This window comes from Bombina bombina, chromosome 4 (assembly GCF_027579735.1).
Source record: "Bombina bombina isolate aBomBom1 chromosome 4, aBomBom1.pri, whole genome shotgun sequence".
Lineage (NCBI taxonomy): Eukaryota > Metazoa > Chordata > Amphibia > Anura > Bombinatoridae > Bombina > Bombina bombina.
In genome coordinates, this window is record NC_069502.1 from 383,544,593 (window position 1) to 383,569,560 (window position 24,968).

General features: G+C 41.6%; 1 protein-coding gene across 1 annotated transcript in view; it reads right to left on the reverse strand.

Annotated features, from left to right (window-relative positions):
- TBL1XR1 (TBL1X/Y related 1) overlaps positions 1-24,968 on the reverse strand; it is a 465,261-nt gene that overhangs the window by 389,148 nt on the left and 51,145 nt on the right. Inside the window, exon 3 of the mRNA XM_053710155.1 lies at positions 4,021-4,166. Within this exon, the coding sequence (XP_053566130.1) occupies positions 4,021-4,166 (146 nt within the window). The remainder of the gene's footprint in view (positions 1-4,020; positions 4,167-24,968) is intronic.

Below are 24,968 nucleotides of genomic sequence, written 5' to 3' on the forward strand. Positions count from 1 at the left end.
GGTCTTAGGACCGCCAGAAGTGAGCCCAGAACCTTTGTAAAAATTCTTGGGGCTGTAGCCAACCCGAATGGAAGAGCTACAAATTGGTAATGCCTGTCTAGAAAGGCAAACCTCAGGAACTGATGATGATTCTTGTGAATCGGAATGTGAAGGTAGGCATCCTTTAAGTCCACTGTGGTCATGTACTGACCCTCTTGGATCATGGGTAAAATGGTTCGAATAGTTTCCATCTTGAATGACGGAACTCTGAGGAATTTGTTTAGGATCTTTAAATCCAAAATTGGTCTGAAGGTTCCCTCTTTTTTGGGAACCACAAACAGATTTGAATAAAACCCCTGTCCTTGTTCCGTCCGCGGAACTGGATGGATCACTCCCATTACAAGGAGATCTTGTACGCAGCTTAGGAATGCCTCTTTCTTTATCTGGTTTGCAGATAATCTTGAAAGGTGAAATCTCCCTTGTGGAGGAGAAGCTTTGAAGTCCAGAAGATATCCCTGAGATATGATCTCCAACGCCCAGGGATCCTGAACATCTCTTGCCCACGCCTGGGCGAAGAGAGAGAGTCTGCCCCCTACTAGATCCGTTGTCGGATAGGGGGCCGCTCCTTCATGCTGTCTTAGAGGCAGCAGCAGGCTTTCTGGCCTGTTTGCCCTTGTTCCAGGACTGGTTAAGTTTCCAGGCCTGCTTGGATTGAGCAAAAGTTCCCTCTTGTTTTGAAGCAGAGGAAGTTGATGCTGCACCTGCCTTGAAATTTCGAAAGGCACAAAAATTAGACTGTTTGGCCTTTGATTTGGCCCTGTCCTGAGGAAGGGTATGACCCTTACCTCCAGTAATGTCAGCAATAATTTCTTTCAAACCAGGCCCGAATAAGGTCTGCCCCTTGAAAGGAATGTTGAGTAATTTAGACTTTGAAGTCACATCAGCTGACCAGGATTTGAGCCATATCGCCCTACGCGCCTGGATGGCGAATCCGGAATTCTTAGCCGTTAGTTTAGTCAAATGAACAATGGCATCAGAAACAAATGAGTTAGCTAGCTTAAGAGTTCTAAGCTTGTCAACAATTTCAGTCAATGGAGCTGTATGGATGGCCTCTTCCAGGGCCTCAAACCAGAATGCCGCCGCAGCAGTGACAGGCGCAATGCATGCAAGGGGCTGTAAAATAAAACCTTGTTGAATAAACATTTTCTTAAGGTAACCCTCTAATTTTTTATCCATTGGATCTGAAAAAGCACAACTGTGCTCAACCAGGATAGTGGTACGCTTAGCTAAAGTAGAAACTGCTCCCTCCACCTTAGGGACAGTCTGCCATAAGTCCCGTGTAGTGGCATCTATTGCAAACATTTTTCTAAATATAGGAGGTGGGGAAAAGGGCACACCGGGCCTATCCCACTCCTTACTAATAATTTCTGTAAGCCTTTTAGGTATTGGAAAAACATCAGTACTCACCGGCACTGCATAGTATTTATCCAGCCTACACAATTTCTCTGGCACTGCAATTGTGTCACAGTCATTCAGAGCAGCTAATACCTCCCCAAGCAATACACGGAGGTTCTCAAGCTTAAATTTAAAATTAGAAATCTCTGAATCAGGTCTCCCCGATTCAGAGATGTCACCCACAGACTGAAGCTCTCCGTCCTCAGGTTCTGCATATTGTGACGCAGTATCAGACATGGCTCTTACAGCATCTACGCGCTCTGTATCTCGTCTAACCCCAGAGCTATCGCGCTTGCCTCTCAATTCAGGCAATCTGGATAATACCTCTGACAGGGTATTATTCATGATTGCAGCCATGTCCTGCAAAGTAATCGCTATGAGCGTCCCTGATGTACTTGGCGCCATATTAGCGTGCGTCCCTTGAGCGGGAGGCGAAAGGTCCGACACGTGGGGAGAGTTAGTCGGCATAACTTCCCCCTCGACAGACCCCTCTGGTGACAATTCTTTTATAGATAAAGACTGATCTTTACTGTTTAAGGTGAAATCAATACATTTAGTACACATTCTCCTATGGGGCTCCACCATGGCTTTTAAACATAATGAACAAGTATCCTCTGCTTCAGACATGTTTGTACAGACCAGCAATGGGACTAGCAAGCTTGGAAAACACTTTAAAGCAAATTAACAAGCAATATAAAAAAACGTTACTGTGCCTTTAAGAGTAACAAATTTTGACAAAATTTGAAATAACAGTGAAAAAAGGCAGTTACACTAACAAAATTTTTACAGTGTATGTAACAAGTCAGCAGAGCATTGCACCCACTTGCAAATGGATGATTAACCCCTTAATAACAAAAACAGAATAATAAATGACAAAAACGTTTTTTAAACACAGTCACAACTGCCACAGTCTACTGTGATTGTTACCCCCCTCAAACACGACTTTGAAGCATTTTGAGCCCTTCAGAGATGTCCTGTATCATGCAGAGGGAAGCTGAATGTCTCTGTCAGTATTTTTATCTGCACAGAAAGGCACTAAAATAGGCCCTTCCCACTCATATTGCAACAGTGGAAAGCTTCAGGAAACTGTTTCTAGGCAAAAATCAAGCCAGCCATGTGGAAAAAAAACTAGGCCCCAATAAGTTTTGTCACCAAACATATATAAAAACGATTAACATGCCATCAAACGTTTTATATTACACTTTTATAAAAGTGTATGTATCTCTGTTAATAAGCCAGTCGCTATCACTGCATAAAAGTGTATGTATCTCTGTTAATAAACCAGTCGCTATCACTGCATTTAAGGCTTAACTTACATTAATCCGGTATCAGCAGAATTTTTCTAGCAAATTCCATCCCTAGAAATATATTAACTGCACATACCTTATTGCAGGAAAACCTGCACGCCATTCCCCCTCTGAAGTTACCACACTCCTCAGAATATGTGAGAACGGCAGTGGATCTTAGTTACTTCTGCTAAGATCATAGAAATCACAGGCAGATTCTTCTTCTAATGCTGCCTGAGATGAAACAGTACACTCCGGTACCATTTAAAAATAACAAACTTTTGATTGAAGTTAAAAAACTAACTATAATACACCACTCTCCTCTTACTACGTCCATCTTTGTTGAGAGTTGCAAAAGAATGACTGGGAATGGCAGTGAGGGGAGGGGCTATATAGCAGCTCTGCTGTGGGTGATCCTCTTGCAACTTCCTGTTGGGAAGGAGAATATCCCACAAGTAATGGATGATCCGTGGACTGGATACACTTAAAAAGAGAAAAATAGCTTAGATGCCTTTTTCAAATAAAGATAGCAAGAGAACGGAGAAAAATTGATAATAGGAGTAAATTAGAAAGTTGCTTAAAATATCATGCTCTATCTGAATCACAAAAGAAAAAATGTGGGTTCAGTGTCCCTTTAATAATGTTAAGTATAGGAAAAAGGGGCATGCTGCTTAGAAGCCTGTATCTCAGGCATCTAAGAAGCTACAGACCCCAAAGACCCACCGTTGGAAAGGTATTTGCCTAACTTTTCCAACAGTCTAAAAAAAGAAAAAAAAAAGTTGAAAAAAGAAAAAACCTTTGAACAGCTTAGCACCCAGGTGGGAAAGTGATTAGCACTCAAAGGGTTAAAATGACTATTTCAGCAGCACACCCACATGTCACTAGAGGATCAGGATACAGGCACCATGTGTCAGGGAAGACTGAATTTGTGTTATTCATGCCATCGCTGACTCTTTGAGAAGGTGTGTTTGAATGCTGGTGCACGTGGTACTCCCAGCATATGTGTGTATGCCGCTCAAAAACAGTAACTGTTACTTGCAGCATTTTAGCTAATGGAAGTATAATATATTGAAAAATGCTTTTATTTCAAATTTAAATGCACCCATGTTCATTTCAATTTATATCCCTTTACCTGGGTGTAAAGGAAAGTGCTACATTTAGGGGGTTATGTACAACTTCAGACTTTTGGAAAGTTTTTAATCAATCAGCATGTGTTCTAAATCAGTCGCTATATACCCCATATTGCTATAGTTCTATGAACTGAAACCTTTAAGTTAAATTAGCAAAAGAAAGTGCTTACCTCATTAATGCTAACTTCTGCCTCCACATACTGCAACCCTTTCTGAATGATGGAAATTAAAGCAGCAGGTGGTACCAGGGCACCATTAATATTAGACTGGCTGATATGGCTCTCTATACCAAAAGTAAATGCAGAATGGGAAAACCCTGTAGAAAGAGGGGGAGATGGTTATCTCTCGGACATAAGCACACAAAATACATGAATCGTCACATTTTCAGTTAGCTATGTAGGCATATAAGTCCAGCTTTAGAGGAATAACATAATTTATGTAAGAACTTACCTGATAAATTCATTTCTTTCATATTAACAAGAGTCCATGAGCTAGTGACGTATGGGATATACATTCCTACCAGGAGGGGCAAAGTTTCCCAAACCTTAAAATGCCTATAAATACACCCCTCACCACACCCACAAATCAGTTTAACGAATAGCCAAGAAGTGGGGTGATAAGAAAAAAGTGCGAAGCATAAAAAATAAGGAATTGGAATAATTGTGCTTTATACAAAAAAATCATAACCACCACAAAAAAGGGTGGGCCTCATGGACTCTTGTTAATATGAAAGAAATGAATTTATCAGGTAAGTTCTTACATAAATTATGTTTTCTTTCATGTAATTAACAAGAGTCCATGAGCTAGTGACGTATGGGATAATGAATACCCAAGATGTGGATCTTTCCACACAAGAGTCACTAGAGAGGGAGGGATAAAATAAAGACAGCCAATTCCTGCTGAAAATAATCCACACCCAAAATAAAGTTTAATGAAAAACATAAGCAGAAGATTCAAACCGAAACCACTGCCTGAAGTACCTTTCTACCAAAAACTGCTTCAGAAGAAGAGAATACATCAAAATGGTAGAATTTAGTAAAAGTATGCAAAGAGGACCAAGTCGCTGCTTTGCAAATCTGATCAACTGAAGCTTCATTCCTAAACGCCCAGGAAGTAGAAACTGACCTAGTAGAATGAGCTGTAATCCTCTGAGGCGGAGTCTTACCCGAATTAACATAGGCAAGATGAATTAAAGATTTCAACCAGGATGCCAAAGAAATGGCAGAAGCTTTCTGGCCTTTTCTAGAACCAGAAAAGATGACAAATAGACTAGAAGTCTTTCGGAAAGATTTAGTAGCTTCAACATAATATTTCAAAGCTCTAACAACATCCAAAGAATGTAACGATTTCTCCTTAGAATTCTTAGGATTAGGACATAATGAAGGAACCACGATTTCTCTACTAATGTTGTTGGAATTCACAACCTTAGGTAAAAATTCAAAAGAAGTTCGCAACACCGCCTTATCCTGATGAAAAATCAGAAAAGGAGACTCACAAGAAAGAGCAGATAATTCAGAAACTCTTCTGGCAGAAGAGATGGCCAAAAGGAACAAAACTTTCCAAGAAAGCAATTTAATGTCCAATGAATGCATAGGTTCAAACGGAGGAGCTTGAAGAGCTCCCAGAACCAAATTCAAACTCCATGGAGGAGAAATTGACTTAATGACAGGTTTTATACGAACCAAAGCTTGTACAAAACAATGAATATCAGGAAGAATAGCAATCTTTCTGTGAAAAAGAACAGAAAGAGCAGAGATTTGTCCTTTCAAGGAACTTGCGGACAAACCCTTATCTAAACCATCCTGAAGAAATTGTAATATTCTCGGAATTCTAAAAGAATACCAAGAAAAATGATGAGTAAGACACCAAGAAATATAAGTCTTCCAGACTCTATAATATATCTCTCTAGATACAGATTTACGAGCCTGTAACATAGTATCAATCACAGAGTCAGAGAAACCTCTTTGACTAAGAATCAAGCGTTCAATCTCCATACCTTTAAGTTTAAGGATTTCAGATCCGGATGGAAAAAAGGACCTTGCGACAGAAGGTCTGGTCTTAACGGAAGAGTCCATGGTTGGCAAGATGCCATCCGGACAAGATCCGCATACCAAAACCTGTGAGGCCATGCCGGAGCTATTAGCAGAACAAACGAGCATTCCCTCAGAATCTTGGAGATTACTCTTGGAAGAAGAACTAGAGGCGGAAAGATATAAGCAGGATGATACTTCCAAGGAAGTGATAATGCATCCACTGCCTCCGCCTGAGGATCCCGGGATCTGGACAGATACCTGGGAAGTTTCTTGTTTAGATGAGAGGCCATCAGATCTATCTCTGGAAGCCCCCACATTTGAACAATCTGAAGAAATACCTCTGGGTGAAGAGACCATTCGCCCGGATGCAACGTTTGGCGACTGAGATAATCCGCTTCCCAATTGTCTACACCTGGGATATGAACCGCAGAGATTAGACAGGAGCTGGATTCCGCCCAAACCAAAATTCGAGATACTTCTTTCATAGCCAGAGGACTGTGAGTCCCTCCTTGATGATTGATGTATGCCACAGTTGTGACATTGTCTGTCTGAAAACAAATGAACGATTCTCTCTTCAGAAGAGGCCAAAACTGAAGAGCTCTGAAAATTGCACGGAGTTCCAAAATATTGATCGGTAATCTCACCTCCTGAGATTCCCAAACTCCCTGTGCCGTCAGAGATCCCCACACAGCTCCCCAACCTGTGAGACTTGCATCTGTTGAAATTACAGTCCAGGTCGGAAGAACAAAAGAAGCCCCCTGAATTAAACGATGGTGATCTGTCCACCACGTTAGAGAGTGTCGAACAATCGGTTTTAAAGATATTAATTGAGATATCTTCGTGTAATCCCTGCACCATTGGTTCAGCATACAGAGCTGAAGAGGTCGCATGTGAAAACGAGCAAAGGGGATCGCGTCCGATGCAGCAGTCATAAGACCTAGAATTTCCATGCATAAGGCTACCGAAGGGAATGATTGTGACTGAAGGTTTCGACAAGCTGTAATCAATTTTAGACGTCTCTTGTCTGTTAAAGACAGAGTCATGGACACTGAATCTATCTGGAAACCCAGAAAGGTTACCCTTGTTTGAGGAATCAAAGAACTTTTTGGTAAATTGATCCTCCAACCATGATCTTGAAGAAACACCACAAGTCGGTTCGTATGAGACTCTGCTAAATGTAAAGACTGAGCAAGTACCAAGATATCGTCCAAATAAGGAAATACCACAATACCCTGTTCTCTGATTACAGACAGAAGGGCACCGAGAATCTTTGTGAAAATTCTTGGAGCTGTAGCAAGGCCAAACGGTAGAGCCACAAATTGGTAATGCTTGTCTAGAAAAGAGAATCTCAGGAACTGAAAATGATCTGGATGAATCGGAATATGCAGATATGCATCCTGTAAATCTATTGTGGACATATAATTCCCTTGCTGAACAAAAGGCAATATAGTCCTTACAGTTACCATCTTGAACGTTGGTATCCTTACATAACGATTCAATAATTTTAGATCCAGAACTGGTCTGAAGGAATTCTCCTTCTTTGGTACAATGAAGAGATTTGAATAAAACCCCATCCCCTGTTCCGGAACTGGAACTGGCATAATTACTCCAGCCAACTCTAGATCTGAAACACAATTCAGAAATGCTTGAGCTTTCACTGGATTTACTGGGACACGGGAAAGAAAAAATCTCTTTGCAGGAGGTCTCATCTTGAAACCAATTCTGTACCCTTCTGAAACAATGCTCTGAATCCAAAGATTGTGAACAGAATTGATCCAAATTTCTTTGAAAAAACGTAACCTGCCCCCTACCAGCTGAACTGGAATGAGGGCCGTACCTTCATGTGAACTTAGAAGCAGGCTTTGCCTTTCTAGCAGGCTTGGATTTATTCCAGACTGGAGATGGTTTCCAAACTGAAACTGCTCCTGAGGACGAAGGATCAGGCTTTTGTTCTTTGTTGAAACGAAAGGAACGAAAACGATTGTTAGCCCTGTTTTTACCTTTAGATTTTTTATCCTGTGGTAAAAAAGTTCCTTTCCCACCAGTAACAGTTGAAATAATAGAATCCAACTGAGAACCAAATAATTTGTTTCCCTGGAAAGAAATGGAAAGTAGAGTTGATTTAGAAGCCATATCAGCATTCCAAGTCTTAAGCCATAAAGCTCTTCTGGCTAAGATAGCTAGAGACATAAACCTAACATCGACTCTAATAATATCAAAAATGGCATCACAGATAAAATTATTAGCATGCTGAAGAAGAATAATAATATCATGAGAATCACGATTTGCTACTTGTTGCGCTAGGGTTTCCAACCAAAAAGTTGAAGCTGCAGCAACATCAGCCAATGATATAGCAGGTCTAAGAAGATTACCTGAACGCAGATAAGCTTTTCTTAGAAAGGATTCAATTTTTCTATCTAAAGGATCCTTAAACGAGGTACCATCCGACGTAGGAATGGTAGTACGTTTAGCAAGGGTAGAAATAGCCCCATCAACTTTAGGGATTTTGTCCCAAAATTCTAACCTGTCAGGCGGAACAGGATATAATTGCTTAAAACGTTTAGAAGGAGTAAATGAATTACCCAATTTATCCCATTCTTTGGAAATCACTGCAGAAATAGCATTAGGAACAGGAAAAACTTCTGGAATAACCGCAGGAGCTTTAAAAACCTTATCCAAACGTATAGAATTAGTATCAAGAGGACTAGAATCATCTATTTCTAAAGCAATTAGTACTTCTTTAAGTAAAGAGCGAAAAAATTCCATCTTAAATAAATATGAAGATTTATCAGCATCAATCTCTGAGATAGAATCCTCTGAACCAGAAGAGTCCAAAGAATCAGAATGATGGTGTTCATTTAAAAATTCATCTGTAGAGAGAGAAGATTTAAAAGACTTTTTACGTTTACTAGAAGGAGAAATAACAGACAAAGCCTTCTTTATGGATTCAGAAACAAAATCTCTTATGTTATCAGGAACATTCTGCACCTTAGATGTTGAGGGAACTGCAACAGGCAATGGTACATTACTAAAGGAAATATTATCTGCTTTAACAAGTTTGTCATGACAATTATTACAAACAACAGCTGGAGGAATAGCTACCAAAAATTTACAGCAGATACACTTAGCTTTGGTAGATCCAGCAGGCAGTGATTTTCCTGTAGTATCTTCTGGCTCAGATGCAACGTGAGACATCTTGCAATATGTAAGAGAAAAAACAACATATAAAGCAAAATAGATCAAATTCCTTATAAGACAGTTTCAGGAATGGGAAAGAATGCCAAATATCAAGCTTCTAGCAACCAGAAGCAAATGAAAAATGAGACTGAAATAATGTGGAGACAAAAGCGACGCCCATATTTTTTAGCGCCAAATAAGACGCCCACATTATTTGGCGCCTAAATGCTTTTGGCGCCAAAAATGACGCCACATCCGGAACGCCGACATTTTTGGCGCAAAATAACGTCAAAAAAATGACGTAACTTCCGGCGACACGTATGACGCCGGAAACGGAAAAGAATTTTTGCGCCAAAAAAGTCCGCGCCAAGAATGACGCAATAAAATGAAGCATTTTCAGCCCCCGCGAGCCTAACAGCCCACAGGGAAAAAAGTCAAATTTTTGAGGTAAGAAAAATATGATAATTCAATGCATAATCCCAAATATGAAACTGACTGTCTGAAAATAAGGAAAGTTGAACATTCTGAGTCAAGGCAAATAAATGTTTGAATACATATATTTAGAACTTTATAAATAAAGTGCCCAACCATAGCTTAGAGTGTCACAGAAAATAAGACTTACTTACCCCAGTACACTCATCTACATGTTTGTAGAAAGCCAAACCAGTACTGAAACAAGAATCAGTAGAGGTAATGGTAAATATAAGAGTATATCGTCGATCTGAAAAGGGAGGTAAGAGATGAATCTCTACGACCGATAACAGAGAACCTTATGAAATAGACCCCGTAGAAGGAGATCACTGCATTCAATAGGCAATACTCTCTTCACATCCCTCTGACATTCACTGCACGCTGAGAGGAAAACCGGGCTCCAACTTGCTGCGGAGCGCATATCAACGTAGAATCTAGCACAAACTTACTTCACCACCTCCCTTGGAGGCAAAGTTTGTAAAAACTGATTTGTGGGTGTGGTGAGGGGTGTATTTATAGGCATTTTAAGGTTTGGGAAACTTTGCCCCTCCTGGTAGGAATGTATATCCCATACGTCACTAGCTCATGGACTCTTGTTAATTACATGAAAGAAATAAAGAAGGGGGTAATTTTTTATTTTATTTTTACAAAATTATATATTTAGGACATGATGATAAAAGGGACCATCAGATCCACGAAAAATTCCCTTTTTATGTCTTGCAAGACAATGTGTCTGCATGTGTATAGCAGACACTGTGTCACTGTTTGCATCTGCTTGCAGTGCTGCCACGGGTGGTGTGGGAGGAAAACGTGCATGCGGAAGGGATTCCCTGTCTACCAGAAAAACATTTTTGCTGGGGGAGGGATGAGCTTCTACACTACAGACATAGGGAAGGGGGTCCGTAACAATCGGTTGGAGGGGATAAAGGAATGCTACACTACAGACATTTTATATAAATAATAATAAAATGCTTAAAGAAACATAAATTGGGTACTGGAAGACCGATATTAGATAGAGGGAGATGTTAGAGAGCTGTTTGTAGGTGGGGGCGGGGGGAATCAGGTAGGGTTCCATACACTACTATGGAGGGGGGGGGGGGGGAGAACCTATCCCTACACTGCATACTGGCAGACTGTCTGCCAGTTTCTAAGATAGTGGCGACCAGTGGGGCCTGAGGGATAAACGAGTTGTTTGGGAGGGATCAGGGGGTGGGAGGGTAATCTCTACACTAAAGCTAAAATTAACCTTAAAAGCTACCTGATTAACCCCTTCACTGTCAGGAATTTCAGAAGTATAATGCGCAGCTGCAATCAGCAGCCTTCTAATTACCAAAAAAGCAATGGTAAAGCCATACATGTCTTATTTATGAGCAAAGGGGATCTCAGAGAAGCTTTAACAACCATTTGTGTTATGATTGCACAAGTGGTATGTAAATAATTTCAGTGAGAAACCCAAAGTTTGTGAAAAAGTTAATTTTTAAAGTGATGGTAAACTTCAGACTATAAGAATGTTGCAATAAAAACTTATTAGTTTGCAAGTAAAACCACAAAATTATTTTTTTAAACTGTATATATATTTTATAATAAAAGATTTATAATCCTAATTGGTATTGTCTGTTCCCCCGCCCCCCTTCATTTCCTTTTTTGGCTGGGTTTTGATGTAAAGAGCAGTCCCACCCACTCTCTACATAGGCTTTTTAAGGGCATTAACGGGAATGGACTTCAAGATTGTCAAATTACACACACATGTTATAGCGCTGTGGAATCTGTTGGGGCTCTACAAATACCTGATGATAATAATAATAATTGGATGTTCACTGGAATTGTCATAAAAAAAGAAGAGTTCATCCCTGTGGGCCGGCATAACATTGAAATAGAAGCAGCATTATATGAACTAATTTAACCCTTTCACGGATGGATTAAAAACAAAAAAAGGTACATACATATTTTTTTAATGGCAAAGATTACATTTATGGCATATGATTATTTAAAGTATACCATCACTTTAATATGATCACATTTTGTGGCAAAATGGTGGCATAAGTTATACCAAGTGATAGCAATAAAGCTTTTGGGCAAGTTTCTCTCTGAAATTCCCGGGTCCTTAAAGGGTTAAATAAGGGTTTTGTTTTTTTTGTTTTTTTTTAAAAAACCTTGACAATGTAAAAGGAAGATTTCATGCTCTTGATATTAATATTCCATAGAATACATTAGCCACAGCTTTTTTTTTTTTTTACTTTGCACTGTGTAAAATGTGTTTTTTGGAGTTTAGTTTTTTTTGTAGCCGATATTAGTTCACACTGTATTTTACTTATTAATAAAGAACATGTTTATTATAGTGTGGTCGCATTATAACACATTAGTTACAGTGCAAAAAAAAAACTGTCAACACCCCCCCCACACACACACAAAAAAAAATTCAGTGTAAAGGTTAAAAAAAAAAAAACTTCGGAAAAGCAAAAAAGCAGGAATGCTATTATCCAAAAACACAAAATTGTCTTCATAAAAAGAAAAAAGAAACACACCAACACTTAAAAAAATATTTAAATCATGAAAAGACTTTACATACATATTATATAATTTTACAGTTTAATACCTACCGATAATACAAAAGTATACACATGTATAATATACCCACAATCCCCCAGTTCCTATATGTGTATTATTCATGTCCTAGTTTAAGTATTGCATAGTAAGAAACAGAATTTATGTTTACCTGATAAATTTCTTTCTCCAACGGTGTGTCCGGTCCACGGCGTCATCCTTACTTGTGGGATATTCTCTTCCCCAACAGGAAATGGCAAAGAGCCCAGCAAAGCTGGTCACATGATCCCTCCTAGGCTCCGCCTACCCCAGTCATTCGACCGACGTTAAGGAGGAATAATAGCATAGGAGAAACCATATGGTACCGTGGTGACTGTAGTTAAAGAAAATAAATTATCAGACCTGATTAAAAAACCAGGGCGGGCCGTGGACCGGACACACCGTTGGAGAAAGAAATTTATCAGGTAAACATAAATTCTGTTTTCTCCAACATAGGTGTGTCCGGTCCACGGCGTCATCCTTACTTGTGGGAACCAATACCAAAGCTTTAGGACACGGATGAAGGGAGGGAGCAAATCAGGTCACCTAAATGGAAGGCACCACGGCTTGCAAAACCTTTCTCCCAAAAATAGCCTCAGAAGAAGCAAAAGTATCAAACTTGTAAAATTTGGTAAAAGTGTGCAGTGAAGACCAAGTCGCTGCCCTACATATCTGATCAACAGAAGCCTCGTTCTTGAAGGCCCATGTGGAAGCCACAGCCCTAGTGGAATGAGCTGTGATTCTTTCGGGAGGCTGCCGTCCGGCAGTCTCGTAAGCCAATCTGATGATGCTTTTAATCCAAAAAGAGAGAGAGGTAGAAGTTGCTTTTTGACCTCTCCTTTTACCTGAATAAACAACAAACAAGGAAGATGTTTGTCTAAAATCCTTTGTAGCATCTAAATAGAATTTTAGAGCGCGAACAACATCCAAATTGTGCAACAAGCGTTCCTTCTTTGAAACTGGTTTCGGACACAGAGAAGGTACGATAATCTCCTGGTTAATGTTTTTGTTAGAAACAACTTTTGGAAGAAAACCAGGTTTAGTACGTAAAACCACCTTATCTGCATGGAACACCAGATAAGGAGGAGAACACTGCAGAGCAGATAATTCTGAAACTCTTCTAGCAGAAGAAATTGCAACTAAAAACAAAACTTTCCAAGATAATAACTTAATATCAACGGAATGTAAGGGTTCAAACGGAACCCCCTGAAGAACTGAAAGAACTAAATTGAGACTCCAAGGAGGAGTCAAAGGTTTGTAAACAGGCTTGATTCTAACCAGAGCCTGAACAAAGGCTTGAACATCTGGCACAGCTGCCAGTTTTTTGTGAAGTAACACCGACAAGGCAGAAATCTGTCCCTTCAGGGAACTTGCCGATAATCCTTTTTCCAATCCTTCTTGAAGGAAGGATAGAATCCTAGGAATCTTAACCTTGTCCCAAGGGAATCCTTTAGATTCACACCAACAGATATATTTTTTCCAAATTTTGTGGTAAATCTTTCTAGTTACAGGCTTTCTGGCCTGAACAAGAGTATCGATAACAGAATCTGAGAAACCTCGCTTCGATAAAATCAAGCGTTCAATCTCCAAGCAGTCAGCTGGAGTGAAACCAGATTCGGATGTTCGAACGGACCCTGAACAAGAAGGTCTCGTCTCAAAGGTAGCTTCCAAGGTGGAGCCGATGACATATTCACCAGATCTGCATACCAAGTCCTGCGTGGCCACGCAGGAGCTATCAAGATCACCGACGCCCTCTCCTGATTGATCCTGGCTACCAGCCTGGGGATGAGAGGAAACGGCGGGAACACATAAGCTAGTTTGAAGGTCCAAGGTGCTACTAGTGCATCCACTAGAGCCGCCTTGGGATCCCTGGATCTGGACCCGTAGCAAGGAACTTTGAAGTTCTGACGAGAGGCCATCAGATCCATGTCTGGAATGCCCCATAGTTGAGTGACTTGGGCAAAGATTTCCGGATGGAGTTCCCACTCCCCCGGATGCAATGTCTGACGACTCAGAAAATCCGCTTCCCAATTTTCCACTCCCGGGATGTGGATAGCAGACAGGTGGCAGGAGTGAGACTCCGCCCATAGAATAATCTTGGTCACTTCTTCCATCGCTAGGGAACTCCTTGTTCCCCCCTGATGGTTGATGTACGCAACAGTCGTCATGTTGTCTGATTGAAACCGTATGAACTTGGTCCTTGCTAGCTGAGGCCAAGCCTTGAGAGCATTGAATATCGCTCTCAGTTCCAGAATATTTATCGGTAGAAGAGATTCTTCCCGAGACCAAAGACCCTGAGCTTTCAGGGATCCCCAGACCGCGCCCCAGCCCATCAGACTGGCGTCGGTCGTGACAATGACCCACTCTGGTCTGCGGAATGTCATCCCTCGTGACAGGTTGTCCAGGGACAGCCACCAACGGAGTGAGTCTCTGGTCCTCTGATTTACTTGTATCTTTGGAGACAAGTCTGTATAGTCCCCATTCCACTGACTGAGCATGCACAGTTGTAATGGTCTTAGATGAATGCGCGCAAAAGGAACTATGTCCATTGCCGCTACCATCAACCCGATCACTTCCATGCACTGAGCTACGGAAGGAAGAGGAACGGAATGAAGTATCCGACAAGAGTCCAGAAGTTTTGTCTTTCTGGCCTCTGTTAGAAAAATCCTCATTTCTGAGGAGTCTATAATTGTTCCCAAGAAGGGAACCCTTGTTGACGGAGATAGAGAACTCTTTTCCACGTTCACTTTCCAGCCGTGAGATCTGAGAAAGGCCAGGACGATGTCCGTGTGAGCCTTTGCTCGAGGGAGGGACGACGCTTGAATCAGAATGTCGTCCAGGTAAGGTACTACTGCAATGCCCCTTGGTCTTAGTACCGCTAGAAGGGACCCTAGTACCTTTGTGAAAATCCTTGGAGCAGTGGCTAATCCGAAAGGAAGCGCCACAAACTGGTAATGTTTGTCCAGGAATGCAAACCTTAGGAACCGATGATGTTCCTTGTGGATAGGAATATGTAGATACGCATCCTTTAAATCCACCGTGGTCATGAATTGACCTTCCTGGATGGAAGGAAGGATAGTTCGAATGGTTTCCATCTTGAACGATGGGACCTTGAGAAATTTGTTTAAGATCTTGAGATCTAAGATTGGTCTGAACGTTCCCTCTTTTTTGGGAACTATGAACAGATTGGAGTAGAACCCCATCCCTTGTTCTCTTAATGGAACAGGATGAATCACTCCCATTTTTAACAGGTCTTCTACACAATGTAAGAACGCCTGTCTTTTTATGTGGTCTGAAGACAACTGAGACCTGTGGAACCTCCCCCTTGGGGGAAGTCCCTTGAATTCCAGAAGATAACCCTGGGAGACTATTTCTAGCGCCCAAGGATCCAGAACATCTCTTGCCCAAGCCTGAGCGAAGAGAGAGAGTCTGCCCCCCACCAGATCCGGTCCCGGATCGGGGGCCAATATTTCATGCTGTCTTGGTAGCAGTGACAGGTTTCTTGGCCTGCTTTCCCTTGTTCCAGCCTTGCATTGGTCTCCAAGCTGGCTTGGCTTGAGAAGTATTACCCTCTTGCTTAGAGGACGTAGCACTTTGGGCTGGTCCGTTTTTACGAAAGGGACGAAAATTAGGTCTATTTTTTGCCTTGAAAGGCCTATCCTGAGGAAGGGCGTGGCCCTTACCCCCAGTGATATCAGAGATAATCTCTTTCAAGTCAGGGCCAAACAGCGTTTTCCCCTTGAAAGGAATGTTTAGTAACTTGTTCTTGGAAGACGCATCAGCCGACCAAGATTTCAACCAAAGCGCTCTGCGCGCCACAATAGCAAACCCAGAATTCTTAGCCGCTAACCTAGCCACTTGCAAAGTGGCGTCTAGAGTGAAAGAATTAGCCAATTTGAGAGCATTGATTCTGTCCATAATCTCCTCATAAGGAGGAGAATCACTATCGAGCACCTTAATCAGTTCATCAAACCAGAAATATGCAGCTGTAGTGACAGGGACAATGCATGAAATGGGTTGTAGAAGGTAACCCTGCTGAACAAACATCTTTTTAAGCAAACCTTCTAATTTTTTATCCATAGGATCTTTGAAAGCACAACTATCCTCTATGGGTATAGTGGTGCGTTTGTTTAAAGTAGAAACCGCTCCCTCGACCTTGGGGACTGACTGCCATAAGTCCTTTCTGGGGTCGACCATAGGAAACAATTTTTTAAATATGGGGGGAGGGACGAAAGGAATACCGGGCCTTTCCCATTCTTTATTAACAATGTCCGCCACCCGCTTGGGTATAGGAAAAGCTTCTGGGAGCCCCGGCACCTCTAGGAACTTGTCCATTTTACATAGTTTCTCTGGAATGACCAACTTTTCACAATCATCCAGAGTGGATAATACCTCCTTAAGCAAAATGCGGAGATGTTCCAACTTAAATTTAAATGTAATCACATCAGATTCAGCCTGATGAGAAATGTTCCCTGAATCAGTAATTTCTCCCTCAGACAAAACCTCCCTGGCCCCCTCAGATTGGATTAGGGGCCCTTCAGAGATATTAATATCAGCGTCGTCATGCTCTTCAGTAACTAAAACAGAGCAGCCACGCTTACGCTGACAAGGGTTCATTTTGGCTAAAATGTTTTTGACAGAATTATCCATTACAGCCGTTAATTGTTGCATAGTAAGGAGTATTGGCGCGCTAGATGTACTAGGGGCCTCCTGAGTGGGCAAGACTCGTGTAGACGAAGGAGGGAATGATGCAGTACCATGCTTACTCCCCTCACTTGAGGAATCATCTTGGGCATCATTGTCATTATCACATAAATCACATTTATTTAAATGAATAGGAATTCTGGCTTCCCCACATTCAGAACACAGTCTATCTGGTAGTTCAGACATGTTAAACAGGCATAAACTTGATAAGAAAGTACAAAAAACGTTTTAAAATAAAACCGTTACTGTCACTTTAAATTTTAAACTGAACACACTTTGTTACTGCAATTGCGAAAAAACATGAAGGAATTGTTCAAAAATCACCAAATTTTCACCACAGTGTCTTAAAGCCTTAAAAATATTGCACACCAAATTTGGAAGCTTTAACCCTTAAAATAACGGAACCGGAGCCGTTTTAAGCTTTAACCCCTTTACAGTCCCTGGTATCTGCTTTGCTGAGACCCAACCAAACCCAAAGGGGAATACGATACCAAATGACGCCTTCAGAAAGTCTTTTCTAAGTATCAGAGCTCCTCTCACATGCGACTGCATGCCATGCCTCTCAAAAACAAGTGCGCCACACCGGCGCGAAAATGAGACTCTGCTTATGCTTTGGGAAAGCCCCTAAGAAATAAGGTGTCTAATACAGTGCCTGCCGATATTATTATATCAAAATACCCAGATAAAATGATTCCTCAAGGCTAAATATGTGCTAATAATGAATCGATTTAGCCCAGAAAAGTCTACAGTCTAAATAAGCCCTTGTAAAGCCCTTATTTACGATCGTAATAAATATGGCTTACCGGATCCCATAGGGAAAATGACAGCTTCCAGCATTACATCGTCTTGTTAGAATGTGTCATACCTCAAGCAGCAAGAGACTGCACACTGTTCCCCCAACTGAAGTTAATTGCTCTCAACAGTCCTGTGTGGAACAGCCATGGATTTTAGTTACGGTTGCTAAAATCATTTTCCTCATACAAACAGAAATCTTCATCTCTTTTCTGTTTCTGAGTAAATAGTACATACCAGCACTATTTCAAAATAACAAACTCTTGATTGAATAATAAAAAACTACAGTTAAACACTAAAAAACTCTAAGCCATCTCCGTGGAGATGTTGCCTGTACAACGGCAAAGAGAATGACTGGGGTAGGCGGAGCCTAGGAGGGATCATGTGACCAGCTTTGCTGGGCTCTTTGCCATTTCCTGTTGGGGAAGAGAATATCCCACAAGTAAGGATGACGCCGTGGACCGGACACACCTATGTTGGAGAAAAGGGGTTGCGTTTCTGTTGACACATGTAAATTGTATTGCCATTCAATACTGTGTAAAGGTTTCATTTACATTACACCTTCAATACAGGTGGCAATGCTGGTTTTAAAATTCCGCAAATGTCCGAGAAGCATCGCCTCCCACATTAAAGGCAGTCTCGCCAAAAGTTGTTTTCCTATATTTCATACCCAATCTCAAATAAAAGACCAATCCCTTTTTAAAATATCTCCAATATCAAAATGCTTTTAAAGGGACATGAAACACACGATCTGTCTTTCTCAATTTAGATAGATCATACAATTTTAATCACTTTTCCAATTTACTACTATTATCTTATTTGATTCTCTCTTGTTATCCTTTGTTGAAGCAGCAGTCATGCACTACGGGGAGCTAGCTGAAAGCAATTGACGAGATATATGTGTAGATAACAATCAGCAGCTTCTAAGCGTACATAGGACTCATTTTCAATAAAGGATACTAAGAAAACTAAACAAGTTAGATAATAGAAATAAATTAGAAACTTATTTAAAATAACAACATGTTCTATCTGAATCACGATATAAAAAAAATGTGTGTGTTTCATGCCCTTTTAACATAGGGGCCTTCATTTTTAATGAATTGGAAAAGAACAAAAGAAACCCAAGTAAATTTTGCTCCTACTGTAATACAGGTTTATTTTATGTAAGCTAAATGCTTACAGCATTTTACAGCTGGAATTTAAGGAACTGGGATCTGTTTTTTGAGGTTTTACAATTTAACATACTTTAACCCCTTCATTACCGAGACTTTCAGAGAAGAACTTGCCCAAAATAGCGGAGTATTTTTACCATTTTTGCTTGTTAACGCTTCCCCCTCTAACTATTGCCTGCCATCTTAGGTACTGGCAACTGTGTCTATAACACACTTCTTGATGTTATTTTTTAACTTTCTGTAGTGGGACCTCCCCACTCCCGCAATCCCCCACCCACCATTTTTCTGTTGTGTCCCTTTATTGTTTAGTGTAGCACCATCCTGCTTCCGCCGTTGCCGTCACAGTGTCACAGTCTATAACAATCTGGCATCTGCCTACATATGAAAGTGGAGTGCCGGTTGCGCTCCGGTTCCAGATGCAGAAAGATGCCATGAGTTCAGGAACTCCAGCCCTCGGCTTCAACTTGACAGCCAAAACTGCTGGAGCGTCCTGGCATCATGCAGTACGATAAGCAAAGTACAGCACGACAAATTTATACACGTCTTAATGGGTTAAAGGGTTAAAGTATGTGTGTGGCAAAAAAAAGAAAAAAATGATGCTTACCTGATAAATGTGTTTCTTTTTAGACACAATGAGTCCACAGATTTCATCCTTACTTGTGGGATTACGCCTCCTGGTCAGCAGGAGGAGGCAAAGAGCACCACAGCAGAGCTGTTATATTATTATTCTTTATTTATAAAGCGCCAACAGATTCCGCAGCGCTGTCCATGGGTATAAAGATAAAAGTACAGTACAATACAATATAGAAGACACCAAAGTTTAACAAAACAAATACAGGGGGAATTGAGGGCCCTGTTCCCGTGGGAACTTACAATCTAGATGGTAGGAGGGTGAGAAACAGGAGGTGGGGGGACTGCAAAGTGAGAATGATGTTAGTGTGGAGTTAGATGGGGCAGCAGTTAGAATTCATTTTTTACTGATTTAGAGATAGGCTTCCATGAACAGAAAGGTCTTTATGGAGGTCTTTAGCTCCTCCCTTTCCTCCCACTCCAGTCATTCGACCGAAGTTAGGAAGAGAAAGGAAAAGCCAAGGTGCAGAGGTGTCAGACAGGTTATTAATTTTTGTAAACTTCAGAGAACAGGGCGGGCCGTGGACTCATCGTGTCTAAAAAGAAACAAATTTATCAGGAAAGCATAAATTTTCTTTTTAAAGACACGATGAGTCCACGGATTTCATCCTTACTTGAGGGATACAATACCAAAGCTAGAGTACACGGATGATAAGGGAGGGACAAGACAGGGAACCTAAACAGAAGGCACCAATGCTTGAAGAACTTTTCTCCCAACAACAGCCTCAGCCGAAACAAAGGTATCAAATTTGAAAAATTTAGAAAAAAAAGTGTGAAGAGAGGACCAAGTTGCAGCCTTGCAAATCTGTTCAACAGAAGCTTAATTTTTGAATGTCCATGAGGAAGCAACAGCCCTGGTGGAATGAGCCGTAACTCTTTCAGGAGGCTGCTGTCCAGCAGTCCCATAGGCAAAACGTATGATACTCCTCAGCCAGAAAGAAAGACAGGTAGCCGTAGCTTTCTGACCCTTACGTTTTCCAGAAAAAATGACAAACAGAGAAGATGATTGACGAAAGTCCTTAGCTGCTTGTAAGTAAAGTTTTAAAGCACAGACAATGTCCAACAACAATCTCCTGACTAATGTTCCTGTCTGAAACAACCTTAGGAAGAAAACCAAGTTTAATGCGTAAAACCACCTTATCCAAATGAAAAATAAGGTAAGGTGAATTATATTGTGATGCCGAAAGCTCAGACACTCTTCGAGCTGAAGAAATGGCAACAAGAAATAAAACTTTCCAAGATAACAACTTCATATCTATGGAATGCATAGGCTCAAACGGAACCCCTTGAAGAACTTTAAGTACTAAATTCAAACTCCATGGAGGAGCAATTGGTTTAAACACAGGCCTGATTCTAATCGAAGCCTGACAAAAGGATTGAACATCTGGGACATCTGCCAGACGCTTGTGTAACAAAATAGATAAGGCAGAGATCTGACCCTTTAGGGAACTTGCTGCTAAACCCTTCTCCAATCCTTCTTGGAGAAAAGACAAAATCTTGGGAATCCTAACTACTCCATGAGTAGCCCTTGGATTCACACCAATAAAGATATTTAAGCCATATCTTATGGTAAATCTTCTTAGTTACAGGCTTATGCGCCTGAATTAAGGTATCTATGACCGAATCAGAGAAACCCTGCTTGCATAGGATTAAGCGTTCAATCTCCAAGCAGTCAGCTTCAGAGAAACTAGATTTGGGTGAAGGAAGGGTCCTTGAATGAGAAGGTCCTTCCTCAATGGAAGTTTCCAAGGTGGCAGGGATGACATGTCCACCAGATTGGCATACCAAATCCTGCGAGGCCACGTAGGAGCGATGAGGATCACTGATGCCTTCTCCTGTTTGATACGAGCAATAACCCGGGGAAGAAGAGCAAACGGGGGAAATAGATATGCTAGGCTGAAGGACCAAGGAACTGTCAAGGCATCTATCAGTTCCGCCTGGGGGTCCCTGGACCTGTATCTCGGGAGCTTGGCATTCTGACGAGATGCCATGAGATACAACTCCGGCCGACCCCATTTGAGAATCAGGTTGGAGAATATTTCCGGATGGAGTTCCCACTCTCCCGGATGAAAGGTCTGCCTGCTCAGAAAATCCGCCTCCCAGTTGTCCACTTCTGGGTTGTGGATCGCTGACATATGGCAAGAATGGGCTCTCCGCCCACTGGATTATCTTGGCTACTTCGGTCATCGCTAAGGAACTCTGCGTTCCTCCCTGATGATTGATGTAAGCCCCTGTCGTTATGTTGTCCGACTGGAATCTGATGAATAGGGCCGAAGTCAACTGAGGCCAGGCCCAAAGAGCATTGAAGATCGCCCTCAGCTCTAGGATGTTGATAGGAAGGAGAGACTCTGCCTCAGTCCATACTCCCAGAGACTTTAGTGAGCCCCAAACTGCTCCCCATCCTAAAAGGCTGGGGTCCGTTGTCACAATCACCCATGAAGGTCTGCGAAAGCATGTTCCCTGGGATAGATGATCCAGAGACAACCACCATTGAAGGGAGTCCCTCGTCTCCTGTTCCAGGGTTAATCGAGGAGACAAATCTGTATAATCTCCATTCCACTGCCTGAGCATGCTTAACTGCAGAGGCCTGAGGTAAAAACCGAGCAAACGGTATGATGTCCATTGCCGGCACCATCAATCCGATTACCTCCATGCACTGGGCCACCGACGACTGAGAAGTGGACTGAAGCGCTCGGCATGTATCCAGAATCTTTGATTTTCTGACCTCTGTCAGAAAAACTCTCAAGGATATAGAATCGATTAGAGTTCCCAAGAAGGGCACCATTGTCTTCGGGATTAAAGAACTCTTTTCCAGATTTACCTTCCACCCGTGAGTTCTCAGGAAGGATAGCACAATGTAGGAATGGGACCTTGCTTGCTGACAAGATGATACCTGGATTAGAATATCATCCAGATAAGGCACCACCGCAATGCCCCATGGTCTTAGAACCGCCAGCAGAGACCCCAGAACCTTTGTGAAAATTCTGGGTGCCGTAGCCAGACCGAAACTGAAAGTATTTGTCCAGAAAGGCAAACCTCAGGAACTTGTGATGATCTCTGTGTATATGCATCCTTTAAATCCACAGTCATAAATTGACCCTCCTGGATCAATGGAAGAATGGTACGAATATTTTCCATCTTGAATGATGGAACTCTGAGAAACTTGTTTAGACTCGAGGTCTAAGATAGGTCTGAAGGTTCCCTCCTTTTTGGGGACTACAAACCGATTTGAATAAAAACCCTGCCCCTGTTCCTGTATTGGAACGGGACAAATTACTCCCATGGGAGAGGTCTCTTACACAATGTAAGAACGCCTCTCTTTTTATCTGGTCTGCAGATAATCTTGAAAGAAGAAATCTTCCTCAGGGAGGAGAATTTCTGAACTCCAGTTTGTATCCCTGAGACACTATTTCTACAGCCCAGGGATCCTGAACATCCCGCACCCAAGCCTGAATGAAGAAGGAAAGTCTGCCCCCTACCAGATCCGGTCCCGGATAGGGGGCAAACCCTTCATGCTGACTTGGAATCTGCAGCAGGTTTCTTGGATTGTTTACCCTTGTTCCAAGATTGGTTGGGTCTCCAAGTAGACTTAGATTGTGAATAGTTTCCTTCCTGTTTAGAGGAAGAAGAGAAGGAATTTCCCTTAAAATTTCGTAAGGAACGGAAATTACTTTGTCGTCATTTCTGCTTGGTTCTTTTATCTTGAGGAAGGAGATGACCCTTGCCTCCCGTGATGTCAGAGATAATTTCCTTCAAGCCAGGTCCAAATATGGTCTTTCCCTTGTAAGGAATTGCCAGGAGCTTAGACTTGGATGATACATCCGCAGACCAAGGCTTCAACCATATGGCTCTGCGGGCTAGGATACATAAACCTGAACTCTTAGCAGCCAATTTAGTAATTTGCAGAGAAGCATCTGTAATAAAAGAATTGGCTAATTTCAGAGCTTTAATGGATTTCCTCTGAAGAAGTCTCAGTCTTAAGAGACTCCGCAAGAGCATCGAACCAATAAGCTGCCGCACTAGTTACAGTAGCGATGCACGCAGCCGGTTGTAATAGCAAACCCTGGTGAACATAGATCTTTTTAAGTAGACCCTCCAACTTCTTGTCCATAGGGTCTTTGAAGGCACAACTATCCTCAATAAGAATAGTAGTTCATTTCGCCAAAGTGGAAATAGCCCCCTCCACCTTCGGAACCATCTGCCAAGTTTCCCTGACATTGTCAGCTATTGGGAACATCTTTTTGAAAATAGGAGAGAAGGGAATACCTGGTCTCTCCCATTCCTTAGAAATAATCTCCGAAGTTCACTTGGGAACTGGAAAAACATCTGAGTAAGAAGGAAGTATTTGTCCAACTTACTTGATTTCTAAGGAACGACCACTACCATGGAGTCACAGTCGTCCAAAGTCACTAAGACCTCCCTGAGTAACAGGCGGTGTTCTAGTTTAAACCTGAACGAGACAACTTCCGAATTAGTCAAAGGTAAGGAACTCCCCGAGTCTGAAATTTCACCTTCCGATAGAACCTCCATACCCTCCATCTCAGATCCCTGAGAGGGTACATCCGAGATTGCCACCATAGCATCAGAAACTTCATTGACCACATAGTTGTCCTTCCTTTTATGTTTGCCTTGAAGTATAGGAAAGGCAGACAACGCATCAGTAAGTGTAGAAGACATAACCGCAGCTATGTCTTTTAACGTAACTGCAGTAGAAGCTAGAGAAGAAATACAAGGCACTGCTTGAGCGGGCGTTAAAGTGTGGGACGCTTGGGGAGAAAGCTGCGGCATACTCTGAACCTCGTCATTAGATTTCTGAGAAGCATCCGCCTTTGAAAGATTTTGTTAATCAAAAATCTGTTCTCTATAACTTAGAACCCTCTCAATACATGAGGGACAGAAAGGGATTGGTGGTTTCACGTTGGCATCCAAACACATGGAGCAGTAACCTCTTGTACAGCTCCTATGTCCATGTTGAAGCACAGAAGAAAAACAATGAAATAAAACATTGATATAAAAAAATCTTATTACAAAAAAACGTTACTGGCCCTTTAAATTTTGAAAATAGACATTTTAAGTGCAGGTAGAAAAAAATGTGCCCCAAATTAAACCACAAAATTTAAATAGTTTCCATTTAAAATTTAAAGTCACAGTATTTTTTCAAATGTTAAGTTATTTGAGAAAAATTGTTCTATTTTCCTTGCAGAAAGAAAAAAAGCGTATCCTCAGATAAATATAATAATATTCAGACACCCCTGCCGCCCGGAACCACTGCTCTCTCTCTCGGTTCTAGTGCGATGCTCCAGCCGTTTGTACAACAACCCCAGAGTACCCGGAACAGCTCTGTGTTCAGACAACGACTGAGAACTGCGCAGTTGTTACTAGAAAGTGCGCAAAAACGTAGCCCCGCCCATCGTGGGCGTTAGTAAAAAACCACACAACCCCACCGGCTTTGCATAGAAAAAAATAAACTAAAGTGAAAAACAATATGGCTTAACTCCCAGCCCCAGTGCCTGTACTTAAGCTGTCAATACAGCTCTCCATACTTAGAGAACATAA